Below are 24,634 nucleotides of genomic sequence, written 5' to 3'. Positions count from 1 at the left end.
TAAATTATAAAATGTATAATTTTATAGATTTAAAAAAAAAGACTTTTTTACATAGGCAGTTAGGTAGCATTGTGAATAGAATGCCAGGCTGGAGTCAGGAAGACTTGAGTGCAAATCCAGCCTCAGATACTTGTTGGCTGTGTGATCCTGGACAAGCCACTTAATCTCTGTTGCCTCAGTTTTCTCCACTGTAAAATGGAGATAATAATAGCACCTACTTCCCAGGGCTGTTGTGAAGCTCAAATAAGAAAAGAAGTGTAAAATGCTTAGCACAGTGCCTGGCACATGGTAAGTGCTGTTAGGTGAGCAGGAACAATTCCAGGACTCAGAATCTGGCCTCTTGAGAACTGGTGCCCTGGGCTTGGTGCTCTTTTGGTCCAGTAAATATCCACTAAAAAAATATCCAAGGAAAAAGAGCAGGGAAATATAGAAGATTAGCACAACAAATAAAGTGATGAATATCAGTTTGTTAAGTGAATAAAGGAGCACAATGAATACAATGAGAAAAGTTAATTTGCTATGAACTAATAGTTCATTTATTAAGGCATGGAGAAAAGATGATGTGTTAAAAAGAGCTTTGTTGTAGGAGATCCGGGTTCTAGTCCTGGCTCTGGCACCTCTTAGCTGGGGCTTTGGACAACCTTTTTTATCTTTCTCAGATATCGCTGCCTTGTTTGCGGGATGGGGACAAGAATCCTTGAACTTCTGTTGAGAGGAAAGTCTTGAAAAAGTCTAAGTTGCTCTGGAAATAGAACTTATTATTATTTAGCCAGAATTTATTTATTTTTACCAAGCACGTTCTTCCTAAAATTTCTATTAAAAAAGTGCTTACACTGGAATGCTGGATGCCAACAGCCTAACAAGGTCAGACATTTCCCATCCCTCACAGCTTTGCTGAGTCAGCTCAATGACTGAGCCTGATGATAATCTCTCGGGAGCTTTTCCTGCTATCCGTGGTCACTATTCCTAGCTTACTGGTTGTGCTTTGAAAATTGGAAAATGGAATATGAGGCTGGGGTCCACCAGAAGGAAAGATAATACTAATCTGCCCAGGCAGAGCGGAAGCCATCTGTGTCCAAATTTTTCATTTTACATGTGAGGAATTGCCCAGCACCCTTTTCCATGCTATTTTTCCATGATTTCTTCTGATGTATCTGGTGTTGACCCTGAGTTCTCCCAGGCCATATGGTAGTGATCTAGGAGTGTGGCCTTAACTAGGTGCTGGACTGGGAGTCAGGAAGGTCATAACTCCCACAAGTGTATGTGTGTGTGTGTGTGTGTGTGTGTGTGTGTGTGTATGTGCACGTGTATGTGTGTATACACTGGAAATGCAGCTAATGTAAAGTCACTGCCATCATGGGGAAAGAAAAAGAGACCCGGACCTGCCTTATCTAACAAACACTCAATGTCTTTGGCAAGAAGAGAGACACAGATATCCTTGGATGCAGCAATGTTTCCATAGAGCCTGTATCTCAAAGAGATCACGAAAGAAGGGAAAGAACCCACAGATACAAACATGTTTGTAGCAGCCCTTTTTTGTTGTGGCAAAAACCCTGGACATTGGTTGGATGCCCATCTGTTGAGGAATGGCTGAATAAGTTCTAGCATATGAATGGAATGGAATATTACTGTTGTATAAGGAAGGATGAGCAGGCTGATTTCAGTTTTGACTGGAAGACTTAGATGACCGATGCTAAGTGAAGTGAGCAGAACTAAGAGATCATTGTACATAGTAACAAGATTATGTGATGATCAACTGGGAAGGACTTGGCTCTTCCACCAGTGAGGAGATTCATGGCACTTCCAATAGATGTGTTGGAATGTGCCATCTGCATCCAGAGAGAAACTGTGGGGACTGAGTGCAGATCAAAACAGAGATTTTCACCGTTATTGCTCATTGGTTTTCATTTGCTTGTTTTTTTTTTTTAATTTCTCACGGTTTTTTTCCTTTTTGATGTGATTTTTGTTGCATAGTATGATGAATATGGAAATGTTTAGAAGAATTACACACGTTTAACCGATATTGAATTGTTTGCTGTCTTGAGGAGGATTGGGGTGAGGGAGAAAGGGAGAACAATTTGGAAGACAAGGTTTTACAAAGGGGAATATCAAAAACTATCTTTGCATGTGTTTGGAAAAAAATAAAACGCTATTGAGAAAAAAAAGGAAAGGCACAGTAGCTCAGGACCAGACAAGTCCATAATGCAAGTACATTTGGAAGATACTCAGAGAAGGATGGTGGAAGATTGAAAATGTCATTGCCTCCCAAAATTTAAGGTTATCAAAATGAATATAAACCTCTCAAAAGGTTGGCATGAGATCAAAATGATCCAAGAGCTTTCATGCTGAAATTTTCAGGAAGGGAAGAGGACATAAAATGGACTAAATCTTAACATTTTTGTAATTTTCCTCTATGTCTGTGGAACTATCTCACTTGGGTCCTGATGTGTTAGTCCCCGATGTGCTACATCAAAGCAAACTGAAAGATACTATACTTGGGAAGAGTAACTGGACATGACCTATAACACAATGAAGAAACTGGTGCTGAAGGTGACAATGTAAAAAGCATGGAGGAATCATTTTGTAAGATACCAAAAAAGGCTTTTTTAAAGTCGTGGCCAACATTATTAGTGCTAGGGTACCTGATCCAAGAATCAAGTATCTCAGCGGTATAAAACCTTTATGAATCTGTGCTGAGAATAACCGTGATAAAAATGGGAAAGGAACCCACTGACTTGTACCACTGATTTTCTACATATTTATGGTTTTACAATAATATTGAATTGAAAGGTAAAAACAAAAGTCTCTCAGAAATGTCAGAAAGCACTTGGCCTTACGTCTGAACCCAGCCTTTGATCTGTCCTAATTATATGACCTTGGACAAGTACTTACCCTCAGTCTATTTATTGGCAAATGAGGATAATATTATCATCTATCCCACAGAGTTGCTGTGAGAATCAAGATAAAGAATATATGTAAAGCTCTTTTTAAAAAGCTTTAAGTGCTATGAATGCTGATATTATTCTTATTATTATTATCTCAATTTATCATCTTTTTAAATGGAGACCATATAGAATCAGGCCAGAAGTAGTTAGCTCTAGTTGAATAAAAGTATTAGGCAGTAAGCTCATTCTGTGTCAGCTCAATGGCAGCATCCTTGGTTTACTACCAGTGGAACACAGGACAATGGCAATGATACATGCCTCTTCCTGTTCCCATAAGATCTGAATCTCTTCTGCTTGGTCTCTTCATTTTGAAAGCTTTCATTCCACAGAGTTTAGAGATTTGGGATATTTGGTATGACCACTCTGACTCAAAAATGCTGTTCTTAAGGCTTATTTTATGTATCGTTATTCTGTCTGGGGGACTGTGAGAAATGAGAAGGTTTGTGTCAATTCTCTGACTCCATTATAGTCTCTTGACTGACGTCTCCAGGTCTGTGTTTGGTTTGTGGAATAAGGAAAAATATATGAGGAGAGAAGTCCCTCTTCTCAAGAAAGGAGCCAATGGATATTAAACCATTGGGTCTGGAATCACATGACCTAAATTGAAGGTTCCCCACTTTGTACAATTGTCTTTTGGTCAGTCTCCCTAAATATAAAATCATGGCCTGGGGCAGTTGGAGGCAATGAGCTCTACATTTCCTTCTGATCTGAATACACTTATGTTATCCTTCCTTCTCAGAGATCCTCCATTCAACTCTGAATGTGAATCTTCTCAACTACATTGCCAAGAAGCTATCCAGCCTCAAAGAGAAAGCATGTACTGACACACACACACACACACACACACACACACACAACAGCAACAACAAAAACTTACAACATTCTAAATTGCCCATGGAAAGTGTGGACAGTTTTTGGAAATTTAAAAGGAAATTTTCTGTAATGAGCCTAAACCTGTCCCTGTATATACCACCTATTTCTCTTGCTGGACCTAATCCTTCTTTCATATGTCAGGACTTCACACACTTAAACACGGTGCTGTCAGGTCCCCTATTAAGTCTTTTCTTCTCAAAGCAAAATTTCTCCAATTTCCTCAAATGCTCTGTGAATGGTATGATGTCCTGCCTCCTTATTTAGATGGATTCTAGTTGATTAAAACCCATGCTCAGCCCTGGGTACTCCCTATTTTATATACTGGCTTTGAAATTCCATTCTGACTCCAGCACCCTAGGTTCTAGCATCCTTGTTGGTTCTAACGTTTTATGTTCTAAGGTTCTTTCTAACTCTGCCATTTGGAAAATGTTTTAAACTTTTAAGAACTACACAAATGTGAATTATTCTTTTTCTATCATATTCTATGACTCCAAATGCCTTCTGACTAGGACATTTTATATGCTATGGCTTCACTTCCAAGAAATAAAACAAGCATTGAGGACAAATTGCTTCTTGGTAACTGGAGGGGCTAGGAAGGAGGAGAAAATTTTTCTTAAAAAAACAACAACAACAACAAATCTCCATTTTGTGGTGTTCATAACCTAGTAGCCAAACAGAACAATTAGCATATTCCATGCAATGACAGGATCTTGTCAAAAAAGGACAATAAGACTCCATTTTCCTGCTTTTTCAGATAGCAAAATATTTTCTTAATGAATCCTATAAAGGTACTTAAACCTATTTTCCCCTCATGATCCCTATGATCCCAGGGGCTGCTCTTAGGGAGAATCAGATAGAGTTTGACCTACCTTTTACCTTTTAATTTCAAGAGAAATGCAGCTGAAGTTACCTAAATTCTCAAGAGTAATCTTGAAGCCTTGAGCAACTCATACCCTTTTCTGAATTGCATGGAATCAAACCCTCCGGTCTGGGAAGCCCTTGGTTTTCGTTACTTGAAAAAATATAGAGAACCTTTTGAGAAATAAATCTGCTTTGCATTCTAAGGCAAATTTGTGTTGGAAGATGAATGCTTGACAAACTGGAGTATTTAGGGAAGAAAGACTAGGATGATGAGAAGGTTCAAGATCGTATTGTAAAAGGTACTTCTGAAAGATAAGGGCTGTTAGCCTAGAGAAAAAGACTTCCTGGTGCATAATAACTGACCTCTAGTATATGGAAAAATAAAAAGTACAGTGGGTCATGATTTCAGGGTTAAAATGAACTCAGAGATTATTAACTCTAGGGGTTTTTAGTCTGGGATTCAAGAAATCAGTGTTGCTTTAAAAAAAAAAGCTTTTGGTAACAGTACTTCTGTATAAAAGATTTCCTTTGGAACCCTATGAATATTATTTTATGAATTTAAAAACAGAATTCTCACAAGGGGTGATGATATTCTTTTTCAGGCTAGATTGCCAAGGAGGTCTGTGACACACACAAAATGTTTAAGAGCTCCTTCTCTAGTTCAACCCACATCTAAGTAATAATTCAATATACAAAGTCATCAGCAAGAGTTCATACTGTATCTCCCTGCAGACATCCCAGGTAAGCTCACTGCTTCTTGAGGAAACCATTCTCCATTCAGATACTTCTTAAGAAATTATCCTTATACTGAACAGAAATCTATCTTCGTATGTCTCCTACCCATTGATCAAAGTTCTGCCCTCTCAAGCCTAGCAGATCAGTTAAAATGCTCTGGCCAGAATGGAGCTTTGAGACAGGATGTGTGGCATAAAGAATTGGAAGGAGAATTTCACAACTTACCTTTCTTAGAGGCACTGAAGTAGGTGGGGAAGGGATAGGGCAGGGTGAGGGAGTCCTGAATTATAGTCACCGAGACGTGGATTGTTGGGCCACCTTTGCTATTTTACCTAGCCATCTGGCCTTGGGCAGGTGCCAGAGTGGAACACAAGTATTAATGTCTCTTCTCACCAAAATGCCATTCTGTCCAATACTACCTTGTTCTGTTCTATTCTACAAGCCCCATACCTGAAATGCCCTCCATCCCCTTCTTTTCCTCCTGAAAATGAGCGGGAGAAGGAAATTGCAACTACTGCAGTCCCTTTGCCAAGAAAACTCCAACTGGAGTCACAGAGAGTTGGGCCCAGCTGAACAACTGACTTTCTAGCCATATTTTCTGACCCAACTGACATGGCAGTACCTCCAGGAAGCCCTCACAGTACCTCTCAAAGGCGGTTTTCGTATTTATGTATTCATCATATGTATTTGTGCATATTATTTCTGGTTGAGTTTGGGCCTTATCTTTTTTATCAATCCCTAAACTACACAAGGATAGGAACCATATCTCATTAAGACTTTGCATATCCTCGGTGCCAGTATTGTGCTCTGCATACATATAGTAAGTGCCTCATAAATGCGGAACCCTATTGTTGTAACTATTCCTCCTTCTGCTATGGCTTCTAGACCTCTCATCGTGGGGACAAGTTCCAGCTTACCGATACATCTAAATTCTGTATTCTTATGTGTGTCTCTCCCTTCTTTAGAATGCAAGCATTTTGAGAGGAAAGACTTTTTCCCACCTGTAATTAGATCCTGGGGCTTTGCAGAGTGACTGGCAACGAGGAGGTGCCGACAAATGTTCCCTGACTGACTGAATGACCAAGTCAAATGCTATGGCCAGAATGGATTCGTGCAAGAGCTCTGAGGGAGCATGCGTTGCTCAGAGAATCGCAAGGAGAATATCCACACGCCATTAAAATCAGTTAGATTTCAGGGGCGTTAAAAGCGAGATCTCCCTCTCCAGAATGAGATGCTGTTCAGCACCAGGGCCAGTGGCCAGCGGTTCTGAGATGGAACAGCCCCACCGCTACTTGTCCATTGACCATCACAAAGGATACTGAAGCTCCTGTCCGTGATCGCCAAGTGCCAGAGGTTAATCCGGAGGTCATCCGCAGACATGTATGTCTCACAGTCGCTATTGACAGAAATGGAGTTGATGTGATAGGTGTGACCATTGGCAAAGATTCTCCGGGGGCTGACCTCCACCATCAGATCCATGGGCTTCAGCACAGGCACCTGTCCCGAGGAAGAAGCAGAGGGAAATGTCAGAGAGGGGGATGCAGCAGAAGGGGCTCTGGGCCAGGGAGGGATGGGCTGGGTTTTGACTCAGAGCCTCAGTTTCCTGAGGGATGTGAGGGGGAGGGTATTTCTAAAATTCTTAGATCTTATGTTCATTTACTGAGTACCAATGAAGTGTCAATGGGCAGTGCTGGCCCCAGTCTCAAATGCTCACTTCCACCATCTCCCAAACTGGAAGTGAGTTTCTTCATTTCAGCCTTGATTATGCATTTCATCACATTCTTCTTTCTGAGATAATTATTTACATACTTGGACTTCCCTTTCCCTTTACCAAAAAAAAAAAAAAAAAGGAAATAATGTGGAAGGATGCCCTGGCCATTTTATTCATTCAGTTATTCCTTTTATTTATCTCTACCCCCTCGGGCCTCTGTCTTCTTTGCTAAAGTCTTATTCCAGTGCTCCATGGCATCATGAAAGCTTTGCAAGGGGACACAAACGTGGGTCCTAGTAGGACTCTAAGGATGGGTGCAGACCTGCTGAATCAGGATGCGCCAAAAGGTCGACCCCAGGGGGTAGATTTCTGCATCACCTGGCGGATAGGTAACGATTTACTTCCCTGGAAGATATTGAAATGTCCCTTTCCCCCCTTCAAATGTGTCCTAGAAGGTGGGGACAGAATCTTAGTATAGGACGAAAATGTTAATAATTGCCATAGCAGCTCGTGACCTTCCTGGGGCAGTGTTTATAATTCCCAGCCTAGGACGTACACGGGAAAACCATTCTTGGACACACTCTCCAAGTACCAAGATGGTTTCCAACCACTTTTGTAACCACTGAAATGCTTCATGGGTATGGAAAATGGAGAAAGGCTGGTGGCACGTGACTAGAGCAGAGGACGTCCCCCGCAGAGCTTGGCCGAGGCCGCTGTGCACAATGGCCGAGGTTAAAGAATAGTGCCTTTTCCTCCCATTATGGCCAGTGTTCCCGGGGGCTGTGAGCCTCTTTCCCTGTGACACCGTGAGAACTGAATTAGTAAATCACTAAAGGGGTGGTTTTCCCACCCCTCGGGAGCCCTCTGCTGCAGAATGGCCTTCCAGAGCAACGAGAGCCCAGAGGCGGATCCCTGGGGGCAGCTTCCGGAGATGGGCCCCCTCCTTAGGAGACGATATTATCCCCACACCTACAAGCCCACCTTTTTCCTCACGTTTGGTAGGCAGGGAGCCTGGCCATAGGAAAGGCTTACTTCACTGACTGCTAGTTTGTTTGGCCTGTGAAAACCCTGGATCCCTTCCAAATCCTGAGATGCCAAAGAGGGACCCCTGTGGAAGACAACCAGCTTTATCATGAAGTGAATGCCGCTTGTCCTTGAGGAGACTTTTTGGCCACACAAGGTCCGTTTCTTTATGAGTGGCCCTAGTGGCAGCTCCCTGACAAACGCCTGCCCCAGAGGTGCTGGTGAGCTCTGCCTTGTCCCGGATCCCATCTTCCCTTGGAACTATCCCAATCGTGTTGGGGCAGGAGCAGCCCTATGCCCTCAGTCTTGTGGGGAGCTCCTCTCCCAGGGCAGCTAGCTTTGCGTCTCATGCTCGGGGCATGAAGAGGTTAAGTGACTTGTCTTGGGTCAGTGAGACTCGAACCCTTCTTCCTGGTCTAGAGAGCAGCTGTTGACCCCCAACCCCAGGCTGCCTGTTTTTGGAAGGATAATTCCCTACTGTGGCCCTTGAACACTGACATTTCTCCTTCCTGCTGAAGGACATGCCTGGGGCGAAGACTCTGACTTCAGACGGGGGACACTGGCCTTCCCCAGAGAGGCTGGTGAAGCTTTCCTGAGCTCGCCCTCATGAGAAAGGGCAGAGACCAACTCCTTTCCCCTTCCTAATCATCAAAATGATAAAGCCCTTAGGACAGACAGACACTGGCACTAGTAGGTGCCTAATAAATGCTCATTCCCATCCCCTTTCCTTGACCCTCAGACTGAAACACTTGGGCATCCAGAGGGTCAAACAGGGGCCTAATTAAGGGAGATAGAACTGTTGCTGAGGTTCTGTTAGAGGGATGGTGTGGGGAGAAAGGGAGCAGCCCCCAGCCCACCCAAGGGAACAGAGTTACTGCGTGGCTCGGGCTGGGGGAGCAGGGCCACTAGTAAGATTTTCAAATGCTGCACTGCCCCAGGCTTTTGGACCCTCCACCCTCTTCCCCTGTCTCCCATTCCTTCACTGCAGTCACATTTCCTCCATGATGTAATGATGTACATAATGACGTACATGGATGTAATGGCGTTAAGTCCAGGACCTCCAGGCCACTGAAGCCTCCCTTCTTCCAAGGTCCATTCTCCAGCCTCCAAGTTCCGCCCCTAGACACCGTCACTGGCCAGTGACTTTGTTCCACCAGACCTGCCACGTCCAGACTTTACTCTTACTCAGCTCCAGGGCCTCCCCTGGAATTCCCCCCAGGCTACCCAGGAGCTTCCTCAAGCCCAGTTCTCCCCCTCCCCTGATCAGTATCATCAAGTGATTTAGCAAAGGTCCAGAGGAGCATGACGCCAGGGGAGGGATTTCAAGCCACATGAAATCACGGAGTGAGGGCATTAAGAGGTCCTTCAGACCGATTTTTCTCCTTTGCAACTCTGCCTAAAATCCAGCTGATTTAAAAGGACTGTGCTTAGAGTCCAAAACCTGGCTTTGTAGCATTTCTCTGATATTACTAGTGATGTGACCACAAGTAAATTAGGTTTTTGTTCTTTGTTTTTTGTTGCTAGTTCCCTCCTCCCCGCAGGCAGTTGGGGTTAAGCGACTTGTCCAAGATCACACAGCTAGGCAGTATTAAGTGTCTGAGGCAGGATTTGAACTTAGGTCCTCCAGACTTCAGGGCTGACACTCTATCCACTGTGCCATCTGTTGTTTGTTTTTTAAAGTAGACTTCTCTGTTCTTTTAATTGCCTGTTACTGGCTTAACTCATAGATTTTCTTAAAAATTATTTTTAAAATTTAAAATTTAATTTTTTTCCTTCCTCCTTCTCCCCTCTTCTCCAGAAGGTAAGCAAATTGATACAGATTATATCCATGCAGTCAGACAAAACATATTTCCATATTAGCCAAGCTGGCAAATTGGTTAATTTCTCTGAAGCTTTTTTTTTTTTTGATGGATAAATCAGAAAAAAATTAATGCCTGCACTACCAACTTCAGGTGCTTATCATGAGGAAAATTCTTTGGAAATCTTAAAATGCTAAGAAATGGGAGAAATGTCATTGCTGTCACTAGTGAGCTGTCATTACAATATGGAGTCTTGCATCTAACTCAGCTCTCCCAGAACAAACAGCAGAGTCCCATCTGCAAGTGGGCATGGCGTGTGAGTCCAAGAAAACTACATTTTAATTAAACAACAAAAAGAATGGAAGATCAGCAGCTACTGGAAGATCACCAGCTACTGGAAGGTCACCAGCTAGCACGCGCCTGCTCTGCTGGATCCAAATGCATTCTCTTTGATGAACCCTAAGTCCTGGTTTTGGCTTTAACCTGCAGTGACTTTGGAGAAGTGACTTCCTTGCTTTGGCTCCAGTTCTTGGTCTGGGTAATGAAGGATTCACTGTATCTGGTAATCAGTATGCTCCCTCAAAGCCCTCCTTCACCTTCATGATCTACATTCCAGGGTCCCCTCGGCTCGAACATCCTAAGAGGGAAGATGTGACATCCCAGCATCGTTTCTCCGGGAGTCCGTAGGGCTCTGGTCCTTACCTGTAGCGATGTCACTGTGGACAGGTCTTTGAGTTTTCCTTCTTCATCTTTTAAGTTATATCCCTCAGGCCTCTTATCACGTTCAGTAACCTTCCATAATTTGATAGTTTTATCTGAAAAAGTCATTAAGATCAGCAGTGAAATTCCCATCTTTTACTTCTATCAGATTTTCTTTTAGCATTTTAGGATCACGGATTTAGTGCTAGAGGGGACTGATTCAGGAATCACTTCTTGTCCTACAGACAAGGAAATAAGGTCACCTGAGGGAATGACCCCTCACTAATGCCCACATAAGGATTCAGAGCGAGGTCCTCTGAGGTCAGTCTGGCATCCAGCACAATTACGGGTGACACAATTTCTGAGGTGGTTTTGTGAATGCCTCCCTGAAAAGGGTCTCCCGAAGCCGATCACTTTATTTCATCTATTAAACAATATCTCATTTTTCCATACATTAAGGACTTGGGATTGTATTTACCTGGGGCTTCCCCGCCCAACCATTGGAAGATGATTTCATAAATTCCCAGGGCTCCACCTGGGAAATATATTTGAATATTTTCCAGTTTTGTATGTCCTCATTAGCATCTCCATCAGCTCTTCCTAGTGATGCTCACAAAATCAGATTGTAGGTATGGCAGGTAGGTTTCCCTCAGGGAACTCTCTTTCCGGAGGGTGGGGAAATATTGACCAGGCACAGTAGGATAAGCCTTCCCCTAATATCTCCTTGATCTTCTAACCCTTCTCCCAATGAATGTAAAGTTCTGAGGGTCAGGATTATTCCTTTTTTAAAAATTTCTCTAGCCTCGCCCTGGCACAGGGCCTGGCTAACTCCCCAAAGAGCTCTGTTTCTATTGTATCATGTTTTCTTATACAAAGTTCAAAGAGCATCAGCATGGGAATCATTTATTTACAAATTACTGATGGATTTTAGGGATAACAGTGGAGGGATCGGCTTCAAATTCCCATTGCAGGCTATGAAGAGACGGAGGAAGGGAACAGACTGACCATTTGCCTGCCAGTTCCCCGGCTTACCATTTGTGGACAAGAGCGAGTGGGCCGCATTCTGCTGGGGGAGCCATTTAATCTTGTTAATTTTCTCTTCGATCTCCAAGCTCTTCAGATAGTCAAACTCCGGCTCGTGGCTCTGGAAAGTGCTGTAAACATTGTACTCGCCCTGGCTGTGAGGTTCATTCTTACTCTGAGAAGAAGGAAGCATCAGAAAGCTAAAGGGTCTCCCGCAGCATGGGGACAACGAAGCATTTAGGGATGTGGCTCCGGGAAAAATTGTCACCAGGAAGCCCCTGACTGTCAAACATGCACTCGGGCAGAATTTCCCATAGGGCTCAACTGTACAAATCAGAATTTCAAAATGCCCTCTGCGAGAGAGCATCCTGGTTTCAGCGGCAGAAGACACTTTGGAGAGGGCCCAGAGCACTTTCTTTTTTCTCTACACGGCGTCCTCAGGCCACTCGCCTCACACCGCTCACATTCGGGTGTCACTCTCATGTGCCCCTCATGCTCCCGTGCTCTAGCTGATGGCCTTTGCACTCTCGCTCAGACCTCGCCACAGCCTTTGCAACACTTACTCTGAGATGAACAATCTGCTTAATTTTCTTTCCCTGAGTTAAAAGTTAGTGATTTCAAAAAAGAAAATCTAAGTTAATTGAGAAGCCTGAAGATGCTAGATCAGACAGAGGGGGTTTTGCTTCCTGTGGCACCGGAGAGTGTACATGGATAAGAGCAGAACCGCTCCCCAGTTTTCACTCGGATGTGTGCGACTTTGGGTTAGCTAGTTACTTAGGCTCTAGGAGTTTCTTCTGAAAACTAAGGGGACGGGACTCGCTTAAGACCCTTTCTGGATTCCATTTTCTAGAAGATTTTCCAATTTACAGGACAGAAGTCCTAGCGACTCCTGAGTCCCAGCTGTTTGGTACTTCAATGAAAGCGCACGTGGAGAATGGCGCCCTTTTGGACTCTGGGATCCAAGTTCCCAGGATGAGTCTTTGGGGCTTGTCTCTCTGTTTTCTCCCTGAGTGCAGCTTGCATAATTGACTCTATGGAAAATATGGTCACAGAGATGTTCCAGTGTCATATCAAATATCATCTGGGTCCTCTCCTGTCTTACCTGGCTGGCAAGCAATCATGATGATGGGGAAAGAGCGAAATGATCATTATCCTCACTGGCAAACAATTGCTTTAGAAAATGCAAGCCTGGGTGTTCTCGAGTCGATTCAGAAACCAACCCATCTGTAAACTGACATGGGAGAGCTGCCCTGGAGGAGCCAAGATTAGAAGGCAAAGAAGCTCCAGTGCTGAGGGTGGAAGGAGCTTGAGAGGGCCATGGTTCGGAACTGCAAGGCATTCGAGGTTATTTGATCCAGCATCTTTATGTTAGAGCAGAAGGAACCCAAGTTCAGGGAAGGACAATGACCAGACATCTTATCAGATCAAGGGAGGTTTAGTCAATCAAATGTTCATTTAGATTTTACTCTAAATTCATTTAGATTTAAACCTTAAAAATGAAAAATTAAGTTTTAAAAAATGATTGTCTTAAATCTTTTCTATTTAGTCATTTCAGTCATATCTGACTATGAGTCCATTTGGGATGTTTTTTGGCAAAGATACTGGATGGATCTGCCATTTCCTTCTCCAGTTCATTTTACAGATGGGGAAACTGAGGCCAGCTGAGTTAAGTGACTTGCCCAGGATCACACAGCTAGTAAGGTTTTGAGGTTGGATTTGAACTCAATAAGATGAGTTTTCCGACTTCAGGTCCAATGCTCTATGAACTGTTGGAAAACCACAGAATTTAGAGTTGAAAAGCCTGGGTTCAAATTTTTCTTCTCCCTCTCTTTTACATTTGTGCACATGGTTAAATCACTTCAAGATTCCCAGCTGGCATTTCCTCATCTGTAAAAATAGGGGTTGGGACTGGTTGATTCCTAAAGTGCCTTCCGGTTTTAATATTCTTTGATGCTTATTTTTAACGGGATCTTTTATTCTCTTCCTTGGAGGTTACCCCCAATTTATCGTGATCATCTTCCCTGTACACAGTTGTTGCCACAGGATCTGCCCCTATTAGCCTGGGAGTGCCTGGTGAGCAGGGATTGCGCTCACTTATTTTTTTTGGCACACAGCGGGCATTTAGTAAATACTTGTTGACTAGTCTTGTTAACTGGCTATATTTAAGTACCTGGGTGTCTTTAGATATACAGATGAGCATACTGACAAATATATGGCTGATCAGAGATTTTCCAACCACTGATGCAGACTGCCTCCAGCTATAACTTGGTAGACAAGTATTAGGGAACTGTCTGGGGCACAGGAGCTCCTGGCTAAGGGATGGAATTGAAGTTTTAAGAGCTCTCCCAGCATTAATATTATCTAAATCCTAGATCTCAGTCTGCAAACAGGTAAACCTATATTAAAACTGCCCCATTTCATGAAAACCAGAGGATCCTGACCTCAAGGGGATCCTAAGGATCAAGATGGGAGCCCTCACTTCACAGATGAAGACATTAAGATATAATGAGTTAAAGCCATAAACTCCAAATTGTTGAGTTCTTGTTCTTTAAAATAATATAAAGGTTCTCTCTGGGAGAAAGCAGGTTTCTCAGGGAGGTTTTCTGGAGGCAGTCTTAGTATCAGTCAAAAGTAATAATCACCTCAAAACACAGCCAGGTGATAAAAGTTCATATCTTTTATTGCCTCCAGTATGGCCCGGTTAGCTTAGAGTCCTATCTCTCTGCTTGGTTCCAAGAGCTCCCTCCAAATGTCTCCAAATCCAAAGGTTTGTCCTTCAGCCCAGCCAGCCAAGTGGAAAATGGAATGGATCTCGCTTGCCTTGGAGAGAGGGCTTCTGGCTCTCTAACCCAAAGTAACTAACTAACCCGAAGCTAAGAGCCTCTTTATATATGGTCTCCCAAAGGTTGACTCCTCCTTCTGGAGGCACACCTAAGGGAGGTGTGAATTCACAAAGTTACAAAGTTTACTTTGTGAATCTCCCATACTTGTGAACCCCAATGAGTACTGTTGCGAACACAAGCATTGTATCAATTAGTTCTACTTAGTACCTTGTTTCAAGTTGAGTTAACACTAGGATTCCAACACCAAATGCTATAGTATGTGGAGCAGGTCCTGTGCTCATTCCCTCACGTTCCCTCAGGGGAAGCTTTGAGAGGTGTATTAGCAAGGCTCTTCTTGGGACCCAAAGGGTCCAAGCACCTTCCTTAGGCTCCCTGCTTCTCGAGAGCAGAGGTTACCTGGCGTTTCCTTTTTATACAAAGGAGAAGTGATATTCCACTAACCTTGGAGTGATGGTAATTATTTGCCACAGATTGAGGGATACAAGTCAACTGGCTCAGATTTTCAGTCTTGTCTTAGGTGGGAGTCGATTGATATGTGGGCAGCCATATATTCTCCAGATTTGCTACTTTAATAGGGTTGGGGAGACTGGTACTAGATCCCTATGTCAGATACTCATTTGGGTATTTATTCAACAACATTTCTCATGTAGCAGCCATGATGTTAGGCACTAATATGCACAGATTTACAAAATGACCCAGACTTCGCCATCAAGTCTGATGGGCGTGGCTCTTGTCAACAATGAGACGATTCAGGCCGGTTCCAATGATCTTGTGAAGAAGAGAGCCATCTACACTAGAGAGAGGATTGTGCATACTAAGGGGGGGATCCCAACCAAGTGTTCTCACTCTTTTTGTTGTTGTTTGCTTGCTTTTTGTTTTCTCTCATTTTTTCTCTTTTTGGTCTGATTTTTCTTATGCAGCAGGATAATTGTATAAATATGTACGCATATATTGGATTTAACATACATTTTACCATGTTTAACATATATTGGATTACTTGCCATCTAACTGAGGGGGTGGGGGAAGAGGGGAAATTTTGGAACACAAGGTTTTGCAAGAGTTAATGGTGAAAACTTATTCATGTATATGTTTTGAAAATAAAAAGCTTTAATTAAAAAACAACAATGACAACAAATTCATCCCCTAAAAAAAGAAGCGGGGTATAATTTGAGGAGGAGAAATGGGTCACATTTCCCAATACACAGGATCCATTGCAGAGCAGTATGAGGGCAAAGGGGAAGGCAGGATAAAGGGCTCCAAGAAATATGGAGAGGAAGAGATCTCGTCTGCCAGGGGGTGTCCCTCAGGGCTTCATGGCACAGGAGCCAGGTGAGATGGGTCTGAAGGAAGGGACGATTCCAAGAGGCACAGAAGGAAACTGTGGCTGCCACAACAGAGAAAGAGTCAGTCCCGTGGTGCGTGGGTGGAGAAAATGGCGGCTCCTTTATGCCGAGTGGCTGGCTCAGCACTGGAGGGCCAGAGATCAGAGGGACGCTTTGGGCTGGGTTACAATCCACGGCCGTGGTGGTGAGCAGTGTGGGAAGTGTGTCAGTGGGAGGGAGGGCTCAGTACCAGGGCCAGCGGATTTGACAGAGTCCATCCATCCGCATGTCTTTAAGACACATCTGTGTGAGCCTGAGGAAGGACCCAGACATTCGGTGACTCTCCTAAGACCTTGGGTTTCAGGGAAGGTGCTGAAGGAGAGGGAGTTTATCAGTGAAATCCCAGACCTGACTCCTTTGGTAAACAAGAGGAAGAAATTAGGGAAGGATGCGTGCAAGATATCTCTTCTCCCCGGGTATCCGGTTCCTGTGCTAGAACGTGGAACTGTTCCCAAGAGCTGGCGTTCTGGTTTGGGCTAAGTTTGCCAGGGGCTTTCAGAACTGACTTGGGCTTGATTTAGGCTAACAGCCCCGGAGCTGAGACTCTGTCCCTTCACCCCAAGGATATGTTCGGGAGTCCCAACTGCTTCATTCCCAATTCTTTGTGTAATAAGTTTACATTTTTCCCCTTTGTTTTTAGTTTGTTGGACTAACATCTCAGTGACACAGAAAACAGTAGCTATTGTAACCCTTATTTCAGAGGCTTAAAAAAATTGATGCCAATTCTGGCAGAGCCAGACCTTGAACCCAGGACTTGCAGCTCTCTGACCTCAATCTTGCCGCAACACAAATATCAGGAAGCTTAGGTATTAGTATTCCTGAGTCATAGGCAGAAAAATCTGAGGCAGTGAAAGGGGAAGGGGCTAGAACAAGTCAGAATGAGGGTAGAACAAGGCTTGAGAGGGTCAAGATTCTCCAGAGCCCCATGCCTCCCTCTGCGTGTCTAGAAGAATTAAACCAAAAAAAAAAAAAAAAAAGATGAAGAAGAAGAAGGAGAATTAAACTGTCTGCTGCCCTCATGCATGGCCCTGCCCTCCCCGGCCCAAGCCTCAGGCCCATGCTACGTACCTCTGGTTCCCTTTGGAATATGACAACCCGGCCCCCTTTGTCCCCAGTAGCCAACAGTTCTCCCGTGTGGTTGAACTCGACTGTAGAAATAATATCAGCTGTGGAGAGGAAAACAAACAAGAAAGGCCTTCGTTAAAATGGCACCAGAAGATGGGAGAGGTCTCCATCTTGTTTGCTCTCTCCCTCCCCATGAATGGCCCCAAACAGGGCCATCAGTCAGACTCCTCTTCCCAAGTTCAAATCCAGCTACGGACCCTTCTTAGTCATGTGACCTGGGCAAGTCATTTGATACAGTTTGCCTCAGTTTCCTCATCTGTAAAATGGTCTAGTGAAGGAAATGGCCAACCTCTCCAGTATCTCTGCCAAGAAAACCCCAAATGGGGTGACAGAGTAAGACATGACTGAAATGACTGAAGAGCCACAAAAAAGAAGCAAAGGAGGTGATAGCAGCCCGGGTTCCATTCACAGGCCATCATTAAGAAATCACTTCCCCTGTCTATATCTCAGTTCTTCTTCTTTGGAATGAAAGATGGGATGCGATGATCAGAAGGTGGCCGAGTTCCAAGAAGGTGGAACTGGGGAGCCCAGGCAGAGTTTCCAGAGGCCGTGACTGATTGGGCTCCAGATGGGGACAATTATCTCTTAAGAATATACACTATCTTGCAAGTTTGAGCCAACCAACGTTGGGCGGTCAGCTGGGATTTGCTCTTCTCCTTTGAGAGGCCACTAGTTGGCTGCAAAGGGATCACCTGCAATGGAGACACTATGGCCTCTGGGGTCAGTGGCTCTAAGATGCTGTGCCCTACAGCTAACTGTTTTTAATTGTTTTATTCTAAGGGACTCAGTTATCAATAGCAGCCAAAAGGAACATGAAAAATGCCAGAAATAAGAGGCACATTGGGGCCTAAACATGGCCTCAAGCCATTATCGTGGATGCAGACATAAGGAAGAGGGAAGGTCAGTCCTAGTCAATTCTGCTTCGCTCAGACCTGAGGAAAATGCTACTTCTAGTCTCTGGGTTCCCTGCCCGGGCCCATCCATTTTCCCTGAGGTCTCCAGGTAATTTGGTGTGGAAAGGCCATTCATTAGTCATCCATCTGTCTTTCCCAGACGCAGACACAGACAGATCACAAACACCATCAACAGGGACACCTTTCAATGCAGATGGTAGCGATGTGGCCCGTGGCCCAGAGCAGGGAATCAGGAGTGTCCCTGCCCATGAGTAGGGGGGTCACAGGTAAAGAGCTGGAAGAAACCCTTAGAAACACCCAGTCTGATATCCCCAGTGCACAGATGAGGAACCCAAGATTCAGCGGGCATTTGTGACAGGCTATGGGGCAATAAGAGGCAGAGGAGGATTTTAAGGTGGGCCCTTTGGGCCAAATCCAATTATCTTTCCTCAACAGGAAATCACAGTACTAATGAAAGTGGTGTATTTTATAGAAAAGGTTTTTTAATTGCCATACAGCCCCATAATCTGCCACCGACCCACTAGCGAACTGGATCCCTTTCCTTGGCCGCTCCACAACATCCTCATTTATGGACTGGCGGGGTCGGAACAGAGAATCTCCCAGATGTGTCCAGCTCCGATAGTGTGGGATTCTACCCATATGTGCCTCCTAATGATAATGATGACAGGAAGAGTAACCGGGGTTTAGAGAGTGCTTTAAAGCTGGTAAAGGGCTTTACAAATATCTCATGGGAGCTTTGCGATGATTTGGAAACTGGGGAAGACTGAGGCTACCAGACACACGGCTTCTCCCTGGCCCAGGGCTCTGGCTGTATCCATGCTCTAACTGCCTATTTCATTCAATCCAACAGCAATTTACATTTGAAGCATTTCCCGTGTGCAGGTTCCTACCCCGTCCCAGGAAGGCAAAGTTGAGAAATGACAGTCCCTGTCAAAAAAGAATCCGAAACCAAATGTTCCATGGAAACTGGATGGTGGCAATTTTAGCTGCAGGGTAATCATGAATACATCACACACACACACACACACACACACACACACACACACACAAGCATACAGACATATCTCTACACACTCATCTGCTCAGCAGAGGGTGAGTCCTAAACATGGACTCAGGAAGACAACTCTAAAATGTCTAGGAGCCCATAGTCAAGCACACAACTGTTCCTGGTCTTCTTGTTCATTTATAAAATGGGGATGAATGTGAAGATAAAATGAAATGAAAGATACGATGGGCTTTGCAAACCTTAAAACCTTATAGATATGCTATTAGACCTACCTGCACATACATACACACACACATACACACACACACACACACACACACACACACACACGCCAAATATATATGTGTGTGTGTGTGTATATATATAGTACATATATACACAGAGATAAATACAATAAATATACCCACAATGCACAGCTATACATATTCAATTCAGCAAAGTATTTTGCTATTCTTTTTTGTATTTTCTTTTAAAGAAAAAATAAAGAAGCTAGGTAACACAGTAATAGAACATTACCTGCAGTTCCAAAAACTTGAATTCAACTTGGACCTCAAAGATTTACTGCTTATGTGACCCCGGACAAGTCACTATATCTGTCTGCCTTAGTTTCCTCATTGGTCAGGTGGGGATAAAAGCATCTACCTCCTCAGCATTTTTTTTTTGAGAAAAAATGAGATATTTATAAAACTCTCAGAAAAATGTAGTGTTAATGTCTTCTAAGAGCAAGACATTGTGCTGGGTACTGAAGAAAGAAAGCAAAACAAACCAATCTTGACCTTCAAGAAGCTTCCAGTCTATTTGAATAGTACAACATTTATGTAAATAAGTAAACATAAAGTATAGCCAAAGGTACTTCAAAAGGGAGAGAGTGTTAATCATTAGGAGCCATCAGGAAAGGCAGAAAGTGCCCAGAAACTCTGCAAGATGGCAGTAAGAAAAGGGAGTGTCTGCAGATTTTGGCACATAGTGCTGCAAAAGAGGATGAAATATCTTGTATTAAGAACAGCTAATGTGCTGTTTGGGATGTTATTTTAGACACTATACCAGACATAGATACATTGACTAAAATGATTTTTTTAAAATGCAAATTCATTGTGACTTCTAGGGCAAATCAATCTGGCAAAGGTTTTATTAGACAGAAATGGAAGGCCACATTAAAAGAAAAAAGAAAAAAACTGAAAGATTGGAATGAAGATAAAGGATAACTCTAACCACTTTTTTTTTTAAGATTTTTATTTTCAAAACATATGCATAGATAGTTTTTAAGATTCATCCCTGCCAAACCTGGTGTTCCAAAAATTTTTCCCTCCCTTTCACCCACCCCCTCCCCTAGATGGCAAATAATCCAATATATGTTAAACATGTGCAATCTTCTATATATATTTCCACAATTATTATGCTGCAAAAGAAAAATCAGATCAACAAGGAAAAACAAAATGAGAAAGAAAACCAAAAGCAAGCAAACAACAAAAAAGATGAAAATGCTATGCTGTGATCTACAACCAGTCCCCATATTTCTCTCTCTCTGGACGCAGGTGGTTCTCTCCATCATCAGTCCCTTGGAACTGGCCTGAATCTACCTTGTCTTTGAAAAGAGCCACAGCCTTCAAAATTGATCATCGTATAATCTTGCTGTTGCTGTGGAGGAAAGGGACCCACATGTGCAAAAATGTTTGTGGAAGCTCTCTTTGTAGTAGTAAGAAACTGGAAACTGAGTGGATGCACATCAGTGGGGGAATGGCTGAATAAATTGTGGTATATGAATGTTATGGAATATTATGGTTTTGTAAGAAATGACCGGCAAGATGATTTCAGAGAGGCCTGGAGGGACTTTACAGGAACTGATGCTGAGTGAAATGAGCAGAACCAGGAGATCATGATATATGGCAACAGCAAGATTATGCGATGATTAATTCTGATGGACTCAGCTCTTTCCAACAATGAGATGACTAATGCCAGTTCCAATGATCTTGTGATGAAGAGAGTCATCTACACCCAGAGAGAGGACCATGGGAACTGAGTATGAATCATAGCATAGCATTCTCACTCTTTTTGGTGTTGTTCATTTGCATTTTGTTTTCTTATTCATGTACTTTTTTATCTGATTTTTTTGCAGCAAGAAAATTGTATAAATATGTTTATACATACTGGTTTTAACATATATTTTAACATGTTTAACATATACTCGAGTGTTTGGCATCTAGGGGAGGGGATGGGGGGAAGGAAGAGAAAATTTGAAACACAAGGCTATGCCAAGATCAATGTTGTCAAATTATCTGTGCATATGTATTGAAAATTTAAAAAAAAACTTGAAAAATTAAAAAAAGAGACACTATTGGATCAAAGGGAATGCAAAGTTTGATAGCCCTTTGGGCACTGCTCCAAATTGCTCTCCAGAATGGTTGGATCAGTTCATAACTCCACCAACAATGTATTAGTTTCCCAGTTTTCCCACATCCCCTCCAACATTCATCATTATTTTTCCTGTCATCTTAGCCAATCTAAGAAGTGTATAGTGGTTCATCAGAAATGTCTTAATTTGCTTTTCTCTGTCTAGAAATGGTTTTAATTTCTTCATCTGAAAATTGTCTGTTCTCATCCTTTGATGATTTATCATTTGGAGAATGGCTTGAATTCTTATGAATTTGAGTCAATTCTCTATATATTTTTAAAATGAGGCCCCATAAAAATGTTCTCCAACAAATGCAGCAAAAAGTTGGAGGAGATATGAGGAAGGACAAGAATCCAAAGTTGAGAATAAGAGAGAAAATGACTGCTCCACAGAACCAGGGGAACATTGTACACAATAACAGCAGGAATATGTGGTGATCAACTGTGACAGACTTGGCTCTTCTCAGCAATGCATTGATCCAAGACAATTCCAATAGACTTGGGATAGAAAATGATATTCACATTCAGGAAAAGAATTATAGACACTGAACGTGGATTGAAGCACAGTACTTTGCTTTAGGGAAAAAAAAAAAGATGGTTGCTTTTTCTTCCTGGTTTTCCCCTTTCTTCTGATTTTCTTTCTTTCAGAACATGACTAACATGTAAATATGTTTAAAATGATTATACATGTATAATTGCTTTCTGTCTTAGGGAAAGGGGAGGGAAGGAAGGGAGAGAGAAAAGAAAATTAAATCTTACAAAAATGAATGTTGAGAGTTATCTTCACATGTAATTGGAAAAATAAAATACTATTGAACAAAAATGAGTGCTCCAGGACAGAGCCTTGCTATGGAAACATAAATCACTTGAAGTTCTCTAGGGAACCCCTTAGAGGCCATCTACAGTGAAGGTTGAAACTCCTGCTCCAGAAATGCAAGCAATGTGGTAGCCAGGAGAAAGCATAATTAGGCCACAATCTGGGGAGACATAACGGGGCCAGAGAATTTGAATCTCCCCATGTGTGGACTCTGAGCTGGGAAGGGTCAGACCCTTGAGTAAACTTCCCTCTTTTTAAAGGATATTAATAATAATGATAAGAAAAACAATCAAAGACTTAGAGAATTGGAAAGGACTTCAAAGGACATTGAGTCCGTCCCATATTTAAATAAGAAGCATAATTAACATAAAGAGCAAATGGTCATTGAACTCTTTGCATCAAGACCTCCAGTGAGGAGTAATTTAGTACCTAATGAAAATTCACATTTATTGAGTATGTCATGCTTAGTGTAGCCACGGCAACCCCAAGGGGCCATTGTTTTTACTTCCATTTTACAGCTAAGGAAGCAGAGCATGATGACATGTCTTCTGATCGGCGTCCTTTCCACCACCCCATGCTGCCTTCACAGGAATACTGTGTGGCAAACTGTAGTGAGAATTTACCATTTCAAAGGGAGTCTATTATAAAAGGAAAACAAACAAACAAATGAAACCCAAAGCACTGGCAACTGGCTTGGAACCCTCCTCATGTTTTTGAAGAAGACTTGTGTTGGATTGGGCCTGTAACTGTAATAGTTTAATGAAGTCAGAGTGAGGAAATTCCCTTGCCTAGTCTAAATGGGTGCCCACCTACTCTCCGGTGTATAATCTTGTTTTAAGAAGTTCTGTGGGTACTGAGAGGTTGAATGACTTGTCCAGAGTCCAGCTCACATACATTCAAGAAATGATCTGAACTCTGATCCTCCTGAGACTCGTGGAAGCTCCCTGACAAGTTCTGACATTTAACACAGTTGAACAGAACCAACAACTCTCCTTCCTGTGATGAGTTTTTATTAAAGGATCAACTGATGCATCCAGGCTAAGAAAGACTTGAGTTCAAATCCACTCTGGGACATTTGTAAGCTGAATGACTCTGGGCAAGTCCTTTACCAACTCTGTTTGCCGAAGTTTCTTCAGCTTCAAACAAGGATAATAATAGCAACGAGCTTTCAGGGTTGTGAGGATGAGATGAAATGTCTGTAAAATGGTTTGCAAACTTTAAAACACTCTAATTGCTAGGTATTGTTACTGCCATCATCGTCGTCATCATTCAGTATTGTAGGACTGGTACCAAAACAGCCCTAATGTTCAGCACTGTGTCTGGTAAGCCCTTTACTTTTGACCATTGACTCTGAGTGAGGAAATAAAGGAGAGCCAGAATGGAAATAACTGTAACTTGAACTCCGGTATCGCCACAGTTTAGAAGCACTCAGCACACAGTGAATACTCAGTAAATGTTTGTGAACTCATTGTTTAAAAGACACGAGCCCATTGGATCCTTTCAGTGACTCTCAGTACAATAATCTCATCTTATATGTGAGAAAACAAAACCTACAATAGTTGGCGAGCTTGCTAAAAGCTGCTTTTTAGTAAGAGACTGGCACCCAACTCTGGCCTCTGCTCCTTTGGTCTGTCTGCCAGGGAGGAGACCGCCCAGCCTCTGTCCTGATAGCACAGATTAGGACTCCATCTCCAACCAACTCAGGAAAAAATGGCTCTGCCGTATCTGCTTCCAAACCCCTGCTTAGGCGGAGGGTCTGGTCACAGCTACTGCTGGAGGTTCCGCAGTCTCAGGGGCTAAAGCCCTCAAACTTTGCTGGGAAGACATCGTCCCTTGTGTGGCCCCTTCTTCTGACTGGCCTGGACACTTACGGCATTCACATTCGCCCTTGTGGGGGAATTTGTGATTAGAATCCTCAAAAGGCACAAAGAATAACAGAAAGGGAAGCGATAGGCCACCTCTGCACTTGAAATGTTTACATACCATCTATATTCTCTGTCACGTTTTTCCTTTTTTTTTTTTTGTCTTAAAAAGTGGCTTTGTGTTGAGGCCAGAATCGGACTGGGGGGAGAAATCACTTTTATTGATCCACTGAATAAATGTTGAAATTACTCGCCAGTGCAAAGCGCCAGATGTAACTGGCCGTCAGGCAAACATTAGTCATGTTTTCTTTTATCTGAGCTCTATCGGAGAAACCTTTCCCAATTCCTTTGCTGCCAAATAAGTTCTTCTGGAACATTTGTCCACCCATTCATCAATGCATCAGGAGCAAAATCTATTGGACTACCGCCCCACGAACCAATCTACTTGGTAATAGGACCCATAACAGGTCATCCCAATGGCCAAGTTTCTAGGTGGAGTCAATTTTTCAGGTCAATGGAGCTCAATCTGTTGTAATAATGGTTCCAGGAACAAGGAGCCAGAAACAAACACAGCCTTTCATAAGACAATGGAGTACAAGAAAGTCCATTAAGTGTTCCAAATGGC

The 24,634-nt window shown here is 42.9% G+C and overlaps 1 protein-coding gene across 5 annotated transcripts in view; it reads right to left on the bottom strand.

The window, feature by feature from the left end:
• Positions 1-24,634, bottom strand: part of PPP2R2C (protein phosphatase 2 regulatory subunit Bgamma) — a 302,284-nt gene that overhangs the window by 47,792 nt on the left and 229,858 nt on the right. For all 5 annotated transcript variants that reach the window (XM_051965769.1, XM_051965771.1, XM_051965772.1 and 2 more), the window contains 4 exons: positions 16,963-17,060; positions 11,679-11,844; positions 10,650-10,762; positions 6,734-6,911 (listed from right to left, as the gene is read on the bottom strand). In XM_051965769.1, the coding sequence (XP_051821729.1) occupies positions 6,734-6,911; positions 10,650-10,762; positions 11,679-11,844; positions 16,963-17,060 (555 nt within the window). The remainder of the gene's footprint in view (positions 1-6,733; positions 6,912-10,649; positions 10,763-11,678; positions 11,845-16,962; positions 17,061-24,634) is intronic.

The sequence above is a fragment of the Antechinus flavipes genome, chromosome 6 (assembly GCF_016432865.1).
Source record: "Antechinus flavipes isolate AdamAnt ecotype Samford, QLD, Australia chromosome 6, AdamAnt_v2, whole genome shotgun sequence".
Taxonomy (NCBI): domain Eukaryota; kingdom Metazoa; phylum Chordata; class Mammalia; order Dasyuromorphia; family Dasyuridae; genus Antechinus; species Antechinus flavipes.
Note: the sequence above shows the minus strand (reverse complement) of the source record. Positions and strands in the feature narration are given on the sequence as shown.